Below are 13,505 nucleotides of genomic sequence, written 5' to 3' on the forward strand. Positions count from 1 at the left end.
TCTCCAGTAAGGCTTTCAGTTCTGCTTTGTGAGGACAAATCATAACCAGGAGTAAATCCCACCCTCTGCCGCCTCCTGGCCTGCTTCTTCTCCAGACCTGGCATGGGATTCCCAACCATGAAGGATGTTCAGACAAAGCAGTCCACAAAGACTGAACTCCCACCATGTGCAAGCTGGTTGGCATGAACCCCACAAGTGCCACCCTGGGAGCACCCCAGGACCCCGGGGCTTCCCATGCTGCTGCCCCCCTCCCCCCCCCCCCCCCCCTTCCAAAAGCATCAGAACAGACCCTGAAGGCCAAGAGCTGATTCAGGGACATGCACGCCTGCAGGCAGACTTTGCTCTGAAATTCTCCAGAGGCAGGTCACTCCCGTTCAGCACCGCCGTGCCGGGTGCTCAGCGCAGCAGCACGGTGACAGGCAGGGGAACCTGCTGGGATCCTGCAGGAATACCCAGCGCATGCAGGCTGCTTTGCTTAAGCCCGCACTGCTTATATTTCAGCCTTGAAAACTGTCGCCTTGCTTACTTTCACATTTGTGCCTGTTTATAAAGTAAGAGCCTGGCCCCTGAGCCTCCAGAAGGAGAGAAAAAAACCCACCCGGTTAGTATCTTGTGGTCCCACCAACCTCTTCGCTAATTAAGCAATTCACAGCACACATGCTGCCAACTTGTTTGTAATTAAAAGCAAAATTAGAGTGTATTAATGATGGCTAGGCCTGCAGCCCAACTGATGTGGTGATTTCCAAAATCCAGCAGAGGAGTCTGCTCCCAATGGTCTCTGGTGGGACGGTACTGATGGCGAAGGGTCTTACCTTGGCCTTGCCTGTGCTCTGCAGGATGTGCACCAGCGCAGATGCCATCTCCTCTTTGTTCTTCACGCTCAGCGAGGGCTCCAGCACCGAGCACAGCACCATGTAGTTGTTAGTGATGTACTCGGCAAACTCTTTGTACATCTCCATGGGAAGAATGCTCATACTCTGGTAGCGTGACTTGATGCGGATCATGGGCCCCGGGGACTTGCCCTTACCGGGGTTGGGGCTGACCACTGGGTACCATTTCTCTACAAACTGCCGGCCCGTGACAGAGCTGACGGGGATGTTCACCTGTCCAATGAAATTGGTCTTGTCCTTCTTTTTCTTCTTGTCAGTCTCTTTGTATAAGTGCACCGTAATGTTTTTGAGCGATGGGAGGTTATTAAATTCAAAGTGCTCCCCCCAAAAGACATTATCAGTTTTCAATTTACAGGTAGTTCGTGCATAAAGAACGTCATCCAGGCATAATTCACACAAGTATTTTTTCTTAGCTGGCAGGTCCTTGGCTTCAATAATCCATAACTTTAACATATTCTCTACCCTTCTGCTGTTGTCCTGAAAAAAAGATGCAAAGAATAAAGGTCAATAAAAAACTCACAAAGCCAAGCACAACAAAACTGGAGATATGAGTTAATTATTTCAGATGTGCTAAATGAGCAGAGGCTTAATTACATTTTATTTTAAGGAAATACTGGCTCTCAGGAATTTGCATAATAACACTACCTATGCTAATTTTCCAAGTATCACCGTGCTCTCCATGTCTGTTGGTGCCAATTAATATAAGGAACAAGGAAGATAAAACCCCTCCAAATCATAAACGTACCATTTCCCATTCGCTGCCAAGAGGGGCTCAGAAGAAACCAAAGAACCTCACTGATCATTAATGACTTTTGCAAAACAGAAGCTACGTTACAGGCATCTCACAATCCCCTCCTTTTTCAGTACAGCTGCTTTACAGCAGCATTGAAGCACATTGTTTTTACTGTAATAAAGCAACTATAAAGGGTTCTGAAACACACCCAGGGATCACCTCATCCATGGCCGGAATGCAACCACCTCTGGCAGGGAAAGAGGGATTTACAAAACCTCACGGTATTTTAGGGCAGAAGTCCAGAGCACCCAACCAAAACATTGAGAGGAATTACAGGTGACAGAATGAGTCCCACAGGAGAATCATTACAATTCAGAAATAGAAATTTGGCCTGGATATCTTTTAAAACAACAATGGAGGAAAGGATACTGTGGATCTTTTAAGAGCTCCCCAGTGATGCTGACCTCATCCTGGAAGAACATCCAGGGGCATTTGTTGCAGGAGTGACTTGAAAGATAAAGCACTTGCAGCTGAACTGCTGCTAGAGATTCTGCAGTAACCTGGTTTGTTTGGAACCCCGTCACTGAAACAGCAACCACCGTTTATTCTGCTCTGCCTCGGAGTCTGGGCAGGAACATTTCTGCTGCAAGTCCACAATGGGGTACTGTAGGTGCAGGAAGTACACACAGGAACTATACAAGAACACTGAATTCCTGACAGAAATATCAAGTCAGATACTGAGAGTTTATTGTCTATGAGCTCAAACAAAGATGGAAAGTTAGCCATCAGTTAATGGCATGTTTTGAGATGAGGGCACACTTCCAAATAAATTTCCACTGAACACTGTATCTACAACCCACAGAGATGTGCCTGGCCCCAGCTTACATTCCTGGGACGTTCTCCCAGTAAGTCTGACCGTGCAAACCTCGCACAGCTCTTTCGGATCATCACTACCAGGCTGCTGCACTCAGATAGCACTGGAGTCACTGAACTCCACGTACAAGAACAGGCTGCTAGAGGCAGAAGTCCACCTCTCCCCTCTGCTGCTCCCATTCTGATACTGAAGGAAATCTTTTACGCTGACATTTGGCACGCGCTGGGGACAATGAATCCCAGCATAGAGGGCTCCTTCAGCAGCCCACCAGGCCTGGCCCGAACTCGTATACACAGTTATGTGGCTCTGACGCCAAGAATGAATTCACAGGATACCATCATTTGTGTCTTCTCTGATCAGCAGAAAAAGACTTGTTGATTGAGCTCATCAGTTGCAAAATCCTGCAGCTGATTAGTCCTGATCAATCTTTGTTACTAACTCCAGTGCAGAGAGGGAGAAGCAGCTGCAGATTTTATTTTAGGATGTACTTAGCCTTACGCTGGCCATAAAACTGCATACTGGGTGTCCCTGTGTTCTAGTGAGGAGAAGGATTTGTCTCTGTAGATCCCAGAGGGGGGGCTCTGCCACCTCAACTGACCGGAGACGCAAAAGCGATGTTCTACGCTATGTTCCACGCTTGCCTCGAAAGAACTGGCTGCAATGGGCATCTGAGTTTCTCCATCACCAAAGCTGACGCTGCAAGTACTACCAGTTGGAAAGGGTGATGTGTGAACTCTTTAGACTTGTAACTTTGCTGGCGGCTACCTGACATCTGTCCCAGAGCTTTTGGGAGGTGGCAAGTCCTACCTAAGTGGCAAGTATCATCAGCAGCAGAGCAAGGCTGAAGACTCTTCAGGTCTGATCAATTCTTAGCAACAGCTGAAGCAGCATGTGCTGACAAAAGAGGGGAAGAAATAATTGGCACTTGCCTGTAAATATAATTGCGGAAGAAAGCAATATGGAAAAAGGCTGACCCACAGTTACACTTACTCACTAAAATGACAATACGTCCCCTGCTGCTACTATGCACTGGGCTATAAAATGTAATAACGAGGAACTGAACTATAACAGAGGCAATTCCTCAAAGCCACTACCTTATTTGGGTGCACGGCACGCCGCAGGTTTTCCATCCATTTATCTCGCTCTGCTGCAGAACGACACGAGAAGCACTTACTTCCTGATGAAGTCGTCACCTACAGGGAAAGGAACAGGATTATGTCTTGACCAGCACAGTGCAGATTGTGATTTGGGGGGAAGAGGGGGAGTTAGGAAAGATGCTAGTGGATTTTTATTTTATTTTTAAGTAAACAGCTTTACCCAAGCATGAAGCAACAGCCCCTAAGGCTAGCAGAAAAACAGGACAACTCTGTATGTCACAGAAATAATCATGGAAGCAAATTCCAATTACTTCTCCTCTTCCACACCAGAAAACACCAGATAATGGCCCCCATGCCATGTGACACTTTAAACCACCAAGTTCCACAACTGAGAGAGTGCAAATCCTTAGATGAACTGAAGATAAATTGCAGCCACTTGGCACTCCTCCAGATTCAGCCCAAAGCCTGCGATAGCGACAACCCATTCCTTGTTTTCAGCCGAACACCAGGCCTGGAAAGGCTGCGTTCCCACCTTCCGGCTTTGTGTTCTGTTGGTTCTGAAGATGATGCTTGAAGAACATGGGGACAGGTACAGACCCCCGCCCCCAGCTCCCAGCAGCAGCACGAGCAGTAGCTCACAACGCAGCCAGAGGCACCCCCACGCTCACCGCACCTAGTGCCCCGCTGAGGAGAACCATGCCGGGGCTCCCGGCCTGGAGGCGGCCACTGAGGTGCTGCTGAGCCCTCCTCTCCTCTCACACTTCCAGGATTGCTCCAAGGGACCTTCCTGCACCATCTATGTCACCTCCTCTAGCCACTGGGATTTCACAGCCGGGTTTTGAACAAGCATGCTCGCAGCAATGACATTTCCAGTGGCGCAAATGCCCCTTGTTCCTTTATCACATCCCTGCTGCCCCATGGAATCTCAGCCCTGTGGGGAGCCCACCGAGGCAAGCCCTGCCCAGCAGCCCCAGGCTGGAGGCACCATGCACGCCTTGCCACCCCACTGCACCACGCATGCCTTGCCACCAGCTCCTGAGTCATGGTCTAAAAGGCCAACAGCTCTCTGCACCTTCTCACATGCAGGTGTTCCTCACGCCGCTGTCTCCCCCAGGGCTCCTGGCAAGCTGACAGCCCATGACTGTGGCACCAGAACGCTGCCCTGCCCGTGGAGCCCTCCACAGCTGCTCTGCCCTCCTTTGCATTTGCTGCTGTTGGTAATATTTGTTATGTACGTCTCTGCTTGAAGGCCAAATGAACCTGGCTAGAACTTTAAATAACTCCCCTCTGAGCCAGTCTCAAGCTGCAGAATTATTTCCGAGTACTTTATCATCGCACAGTGTATGTGTTTACACACTACACACTGGGTTATCTGCTTCTGGGAGACACAATCTCCTTTAATTTCATGTATCTCCCAGAAGCCTAACCTGTTTTTACAGCAGAGCTGGCACTTGCCAAGATTTGTCATTAGCTAACTTCAATGATGAGCTGAGCACATACCTCCCTTTGAACACAGACTTCTAGCCAGGACAAAATGAGAAGAGGCCTAACCTGTCTTTACAGAGCGAATGCAAGAAGTCTTCCACCCCTTGGCGTTGCAGAAGCTGTCTCCTTCAGCCAGACACTCTTCCCTGTCCTTACATGCTTTTATCCTCTGTCCTGTAAAACCATATATCCTTCTGAGCACAAGTTATCTTCTGTTTCCAAGAAAAGAACACTCCATATTAGCAGGCACACAAATATGATCCTTTCACACTTCAGTGTATTTCCAGCTTCTTCAAAGCTTCTCATTACAAATCTGGCCTGCTTCATCTCCTGCTTGCTGCTGCTGCAGAGGCTGATGTGAGCCACCGCTTCTGAACCTTCCCCAACGGCCGCCTGCTGACACAAGAGGTGTATCACTCGCAGGGCTCCGTCCACAGCACTCAGCCATATGCCCTGCCCTGCCCTGCCAGAGGGTTTGGCAGTTTTGCATCTTGATCCTTTTCTCAGTCAGAGCTCCTGCAACGGCATTCAAGCCGAGCACAGCCACGCACCTGACCGCTAACACCACCTGAAGAGAAGCCACGCATGGCTACATTACTGCTGACATGGTGCTGTACCATCTTAACAGTGAATTACAAACACAAAGATCCCAGAAGTACCTCTTAGCTGCAGTTTTTAAGAACAGAACTTCCAGTGAAGTAACACAGAAGATGCACAGCACATGAGCATCGCTCCAGACAGCTCCCTGGTTGCTCGATCGATGTGAATTTCTAAGGCTTCAAAACTGCTCTTCAGACAAGAACCTAACAATCCAGAGCCCAAGCCTTGTCTTATTTGGCTCATCTAATTCAGCTCCGAAAGATTCAAAATCAACCATGTTCAAGTCCAAAACATCAAAGTCCTGTCGCTCCTGGTACAGTTCCGCTGCCCTGCAGGTGTCACAGCTGGGTTTCTTCACCCCACAGCTGGAAAAACCCTCCCACTGACATTCTGACTAAGGTCAACAAAATTCAGTCCCCACCAAATGCTGAGAAATCAGTTAATATAGGTGGAATAGGTCAAACACATCTTTCAGTAACTATACCATGAGTCCATCGCCTCCAAGTCCATTTCTCACCTAGCTTTTTGTTTAGCTCTTTTGTTCCGATGGCAGTTTGGCGTACAAATGTATTCGAAACCAAATTTGGTAGGAAACTCGGAAGCTCTCCCATAAAAGAGAATTATGACAACTTTGATTGCTGTTTAAAGATGCTCTCTTAAAGGCAAGTTCTCCTTGGTGACGCACATGGATTCCACAGCTACCTAGAGGGTTTGTATTCAAATAAATAAGCATGCAATTTAGCTGTCCTTCTATTGAATCTGTTAATTAAATGTCAGGTTTTTACCAGCTATCTGTTAGGTTGACTATCTAATATATTTTCTTGCCACAATTCAGTCAACATACTATCATTGAGTTATCATGGTAAAATTTATGATTCAATTCCAAAACAATTACTGATTAACTAATCACTCAAAACCTAAAAACTGTCACACTTAAGTGAGAGAAGGGGGAAAGCCTCGTGATATGATCTGATGGGAGTTGGAGGTTGCACCTACCATGTGTGACCAAAAAAGTAATTTTCCCCAGATCTGCAGTAACATCCCAGCTTTGAGCTCTGTCCTAAACATCATATGGCATTAATGATCTTCATGAGATATTAATTATCTTTATAAGGAGAGTATTCTGGTCTCATCAAGATTTTGGATATGCTAGAATACTACTAATGTGCAGAGTAAACTCAATTAATAAAACTCATTAATTTCTAAAATGTTACTTATTCATATTCATTACCCACAGTCCTTGGATGGGTGATCTCTAAAGCCAGATAAAATCTTGTCATTTTAGGAATGTCTTAGGTACAGCACGGGTTCCTCAAGGTGCACATGAAGGAATCCCTCTGGAGCAACAACAGGAGACGGTAACTGAGTTACTGAGGCTGTTTCACTCAGAGTGTTCCCAAGATTTTTAGGAGGGAGGGTGATGCTCGAGCGGGTCCGTACAGCTCGAGCGCAGGAGGGCACGCGGGGCAGCCCTGCACACGCGGGGCTGCGCAGGGCCAGGCGAGGAACAGCAAGCATTTGCACAGCTGGACTAAATTTAGTGGAGTTAAATTTAGCTCCACTACATTCTCCCTCACTCAGGCAAGGCCAGGATGAGGCAACACTGTTCCAGTTGTACTGGAGCAACTACAGCTTTTCTTTCTCCCGCTCTGCATCCCCCAGCTACGTCCCACAACAGCCGGGACACGAGCTGTGCCGCAGGATGAGACTTTGGTCCGCCAAGGCAGTGACACAGCCCTGCGGCCCCAGCTCCCCAGCCCGGCCCAAGCCACCAGGAGCCCATAAATAGCAGAGCCAGGAATAGGCTCTGGGAGCCAGGACTCCGAGTCTCCTTCACTGGACTTGGATGCCCGCTGTATATTTAGCACACGCAGAGCACGCAGCAGCACTAGATGATTATGCTGACTGGGAAGTCTTATAAGGAGAAAGAAGATGATGTTGAGTAACTTTTTTAAAAAAAATCAATGAAGAAAACAAGTAAACACCCACTGCCAAGTACTTGGCAAGTCAGAAAAATGCAAGTTTCATAGAACTAAATGAGCAGAAAAAGCAAAACGCAGCATCTGAAGAAGCGCTGCATTAGCACTGGCTCGCCCTGCCCCGGCAGAGCCCCGCTGACGGAGCAGAGCAGAGCGCTGGGCTTCAGCACGTCTCAATGCAGGGCGGTCGGGCTACAGCAGAGCCACGCTTGCACTGCACCTTCGCACAGCCAGCTGCCTCCAAAGGAGCCACTTAGTTTTTTTCCACTGCAGATGGCTTTGGCACCTCTCGCTTTTGTCTCCGTTCGGGTGCGCTGCCAATTCCCTCTCTGAACCTGCCCTCTTCAGTGCAACCCCATCCACAGCCACGGCACATCTCGCCACCTCGCTCCCCGAGCCATGCGGCTGCTGCTGCAGCTCGGCGGACATGTGGCACGCCATGCCTCGTGCAAGCGAGACAGGCACCAGCCAGCGGGTGATGGCTGCAGCTGCCCAGGCACTGCCCACCGCCCCACCACCCACCACAGGGAGGTGGGTCAGAGCAGCGTGAGGCTGGCATTGCCCAGCTGCAGCAACCCTTCGCTTCTCAACGGGAGGCAGCGATGTGGCTGCTCCTGACAGAGCCCCCTGGACAGACCCACAGGAGCCTCGAAGTGCACGGACAAGGCACCATCACCGCCAGGCAGCACCTTCCCAGTCTGCTGTGCAGGACCCCCCCTCACCGCCGTGACTGGCAGGCCCTTGGCACCTGTCATTTCTTGGTCCCGGCTCCTTCTGCAGGACATCAGCTGAGCTTCTCCCCTTCAGTGTTCCCAGACGCAAGCAGCGTGACACCTCCTGGCCATCAAGCTCCAGTTTTCCCTCCAACCTCCTGCAGACTTCAAGCAGAGCTTTCCCAGTGCCAGATCACAGAAACCACCACCAGTTTTACGGCTCTTTGCTGGGTTTGCACTAAAGGGCGGCAGCAGGCTTTGCCGAGGCTCACCTGTACCTCCAGCCAAAGCAGCGCTGAGGGACCCAGGATCAGAGGCCATAGACAGGACCCTCAGGACACAACGACAACCCAAGGCAACACTCAAGCACTGAGGAGGAGAAGATGCTTGTGTGGTTCTGCCGCTCAGCTTTCCCTACTGCCTGACGTGGAGAAGCATGTGATGAAGATGTCTGTGCCAGCGCAGGTGGGGGTCTGGGGGGCCCGCAGCAGCCACCCAGCCCAGCCCAGCCCACGCTGCTCCCCTGCCCGGGAGTGAAGCACAGCCCAGGCTCATCCCTCCGGCCCTGTGCTGCCCAATGCAACGCTAATCCTTTGCTTCCGATCAGTTGTACCGAGATGCACGGTGGATTGTGGCCGCTGCCTGCTACCCACCAGGGATCCTGGGAGATCTGCAAACTCATTTCAGTGCTGACCTCACTCGGAATTTGAAAGCAGCTCTCTGGAGACGCAAGACCAACGCATTAACACAATATGCCATTTAGCTCTCACCTCAGTCCTTCCCGCTGGAGCTTGCTGATGAGTAACCATCAGTTACAAATCAATGTCCCTTTTGTTTTCTGGCATTCTGCCTTTCCTCTGCAGGATTTGCAGAACAGCAATTAACATGTTCTTTTTTTCTGTATGACTCTTCTTTATCCAACTCACTTAAAAAGAAAATTTTCTTCCTCCTTACAAGTGCATGACTTGTGTAATTTCCCTCTCAGTCAACTTTCTACAAGTACTGTTCACATCCCTTCCCTCTGCTCTTGTGCACTGAGCAGAATTGGTAAACAAGTCTTATATTATGGATGTCACATCTATTTTCCATCTAGCTTCATTTTATCTTTCTTGAGTGGAATGTAATAGAGGCCATATAATTTACAAAACTGTTCTCCTCCTGACCTGCCGCACTTGCTCAATTCTACAGAGAATGAACAGCACTGGAAAATTTATATCTCAGCCCACTTCAGAGTTTATGTTTGGAGCTATTTTTTGTAAGACCGTTTTTGTGTTACTTGCTTGTATTTTAAGAAATGGATCTTTTAACTGATTTCTTTCAAAGTGTGCTGATTTCAGTAAAGAAAAAAAATCTTCACCTCTCCAGCCTGACTCCTCTTGGACGCTGACAAAGCCATTTTCACCTGGTGCTGCCCATCCAAGGAAAGCCTGCAGTCCCACAATGCCCTACAGTACAATCCAAGCATGGGTATACCATTTACCTGCTCTTCTACGCCCAAGTACAAACAGGTTACCCTCTCTTCACAGAAACACAAGTATCGACCACACTGCTACTGTAAGAACACCGCTTCCCAGTTCTATATCCAGCCACTGCCATAAGCAGTAATACTTTGCCATCCATGTCGCAGGACAAATGATTCCCAAGACACGCTACATCGAATTATCTGACTACAGACTGGTTTGTATGTGTCCTACTACCTCCCGCTAGTACAGACCTAACCACACGCCATAACAGGTGTTAAAAAAACCCTGAAATAACTCACAGATTTTTTTATTTACCCAAACAAGCGAAGCTTCAGTTTCCTAGACAAAGTCCTCAGCGCTCCCACTGACCACAGGAGGCTAATGTCTTTGTGAGCAATGAGTAGGGATTAGCACTTTCTAGTATCTGGATGAACACAAACTACAAACCTACGCTCTGCTAACACACAGCCTTAAGTAGTTCAGCACCTGCGCCAGCAGTGAGCTCTGCTGCGACAACAGTTAGCAGGCAAAGAGCTCATTGCTCCGATTTTGTGGATATGATCCTCCTTGGAAAGATGGGAATAATTTTCTGCCTGTAAAATGGTCTCTGCGTAGCAATTCAGAGCAGAAACACTTTGTAACAGCAAGAGCCCACGAGAGAAGCCCACACCTGGTTCCCCACTCAGCCCCATCACGTGGCAGCAGCGGCCCCGGGGAGGGACGGAGGGGCTCCTTACCTCAAAGCAATAGTCTTGTCCCAGGATGCTGCTGTGGACGGGCTTGATGACCACTTCTTCCTCCATACTGAGATCCAGAGCTTCAACAGCACTACTGGGACTGAGCAAAGACTCGTGGGAGCGTGATTCTTTCAGCCTCGGCATTAGATGGGATCTAGAGGAAAAATATAGCAGTTATCAGTGGATGCTTTTCTGCGCAGATAAATTATTTAGTCCACCTGTTAGCAACAACTGCAGAATAGTCCTGGGTATTTTTTTGCCACGAGATAACCAAGGGCTCAGAATAGCAGGGACTGCTACATTGTCCCATTTATAATTTGGTGAGCAGGTTCTGTTACAGGCTGTATCTTCAGTAATAAATGTTTTTTCTACGTGATTAGCAGTTTGTAGGCTGTGGGTCCCTGCACAGCTGGGTGTGTCTGCAAACGGCCACGATACCTGCTGCCAGAGAGCTTCCAGCTGTGCTGCACCAGGAGGGGATCAGGGAGGCCGGCTGGCCCCAGCACGAACCTCATTAGTGCTCATTAGTACAGCACCCGGTGCTGAGCTCTGTAGGTGCTTAGCACCAATGGCAGCAGAGGACTGGGTTTGCATGCACACAGGAGATCCCAGCAGCATCCTACTTCATCTCACGCTGTTTTGCAGCACCCTCTCCTACCGACCCAGTCCCTGCTGAAGGATGTTACCTGCAAATGGGGAGGAATTAACGGCAGATCCTTCTAAAACCCCAGACCTGTGCTCGCTCACTGTGTACAGAGTGTTCCTGGGGAGCAGCTGGCACCACCAGGGCAGAACACATCCCTCCGCCCTCCTCTCCCCACCAAACTGCACACATCTGTACCACGGATGCAGCCAGAGTCTGGATCCTCTGTAACCAACAACCCCGGGGCTCGTGTGCTCTCTCCAATTGTTACACACGTCCCCAGGATGGGGACAGTGTGGAAAATAAGGCCATGATAGCCCTATCGATTGATCTAAATGCTCCGGAGTCCCACTGGCAGCATTTAGCAGCAGGGAGCCCACAGACAGCAAGCAGCACACCATTTTTGAGACAGCTGATACAATCAATGGTGCTGTAACTCTTAAAGCAAAACCAGAGAGCTCAAGGGGGGGGAAAAAAAAAAAAAAAAAAAAAAAAAAAAGAGAAACCTAGCTAGGTACTCCCAGGGAAAACACAGCAAAACCATGAAGTGGCCAGGGAAAAAAATACCTTGAGAGCAAAGGGAGCAGCTGCCTTCTCTATAGCCTGCACCATGTAAAATGTTCCAGCTCACAAAAGCTCTGATCCCGGTAACTCTTGACCTTTAAAACCTCTGGCAAGCGCTTTAGGGTCTTCAAAAAGACCACATGTCCCTCTCTCTACAAAGAATACAACGCCTTCTCCAAAGGCATGGAGAGACAGAAATAAGGGGAGTTTGAGATATTCTCATCGTGGTCTTTTATAAGCGAAACAATGACCCCAGTATACTCTCAGATTGCTGCTTCTGCCATGTGTTGAGTTTTGTCATTCTCTACAACAAACTGACCAAAACACAAGAGAAACTGCAGTAGTGCGTGCAGAATTCATAGCTCCCAGTGAATCACACACCAAGCCGCAGCCAGAAACCAGCCAAAGGAGATTCTAAGACAGCTGCAGCAGATAGACAGGTGCTTCCCCAGGTCTGCCATTAAGATTCCTGCCATGGATGAACCCCCAGGTGACAACAGACCAGCCCGCAGCTGGGTTCTCCAGCTGAGCATGCTAAATGGACTGCTCTGAAAGCTGCAGGCCACCCCTCCTGCCCGCAGCACCGCAGGGTAACCAGCCTGGGGACAGACTGCCCAGGGGGTTGGTGGCAGCGGTCCCCAGGCACCCCTGCACCTACTGAGGCTGGCAGCCAGGACCAGCCGTGGCGGCACCTGTGCAGGGGTCTGCAGAAAACCAGGCTGTGACACCACAGTCCTTTCTCAGGGGACAACCACCAGCCCCCAGATGTTAAAAGCCCTGGGTGAGGACAGCCCTGTGCCGGATCAGAAGCGGTGGCTTTGAAGCAAAAGGCTCTCCATCCCATTAGCGATTCTCTAAAACTGCCCACTCACCCCATATCTCTTATGGTGAATAAATTGATCTTTAGGAACTGAGCACAGTCATTTCCCAGTACTTTGTGGCAATTTTACACTATTTTCACAGAAAAGGGTCCATACCCTTTTGCTCTGAATGATACTGTAAATTAACTGTAATACAGGCAGACAGATCAAGTTCCCTTTGGATGCTGAGTGCAGAACTAATATCCAGCAGCTCAAGACCTGACAACACAGCCTGCTCACCGAGCCCCAGTAAGTCCAGAATCAAGGCATTTATGGTAGATCTTATTTCCATATTTTACAGATGAAAATAGAAAAGGTAAGTAACCAAGCTGAGACTCACACTCTCGTGTGGACAAATACAAATATTGATGATCTGAACCCCTAGCTCAGGAACTACATGCTGTAATGCACACATGTGCATCGCCGAGCTGGACTGCACCATGCTGGCCTAAGAATTTTTGTTAAAATTAAAACAAGTCTATTTTTCATTTAAAATTACTGCAGCTGCAAGGCCACGGGTGGGAGTACAGATGTGCAATACTAAGAATTACCAAGGGGGAGTTTCTCAGGACATATTATGTTCTCACCAGATTCAGCAAATGCTTATTTATATCCCTCCATACTCTGCCGTATGCCTCTGGGAATCCTAAAATTAACGGGACTTTTCTTAGGGAGGAGGCTATTTGTCAGGTTTGTCAGGTTCTTGCTGCGGCAGGACCTGCTCCCACGATGCTTTTTACTCCTGAACGGCCGCTCGGATCCAACCCAGGTCAGTAACAGCAATATTTTTCACCAGCTGCTGCACCGTACAGAGGGAGCGCTGCCTGTCTCCAACCAGCCCTAAAAGGCCCAGCATCTGTCTGTGTA

General features: G+C 49.0%; 1 protein-coding gene across 1 annotated transcript in view; it reads right to left on the reverse strand.

Moving 5' to 3' along the window:
* DAB2IP (DAB2 interacting protein) overlaps positions 1–13,505 on the reverse strand; it is a 167,258-nt gene that overhangs the window by 37,067 nt on the left and 116,686 nt on the right. Inside the window, 3 exon segments of the mRNA XM_055719686.1 lie at positions 813–1,367; positions 3,592–3,690; positions 10,572–10,725. Coding sequence (XP_055575661.1) covers positions 813–1,367; positions 3,592–3,690; positions 10,572–10,725 — 808 coding nt within the window.

This window comes from Falco cherrug, chromosome 9 (genome assembly GCF_023634085.1).
Source record: "Falco cherrug isolate bFalChe1 chromosome 9, bFalChe1.pri, whole genome shotgun sequence".
Classification (NCBI taxonomy): domain Eukaryota; kingdom Metazoa; phylum Chordata; class Aves; order Falconiformes; family Falconidae; genus Falco; species Falco cherrug.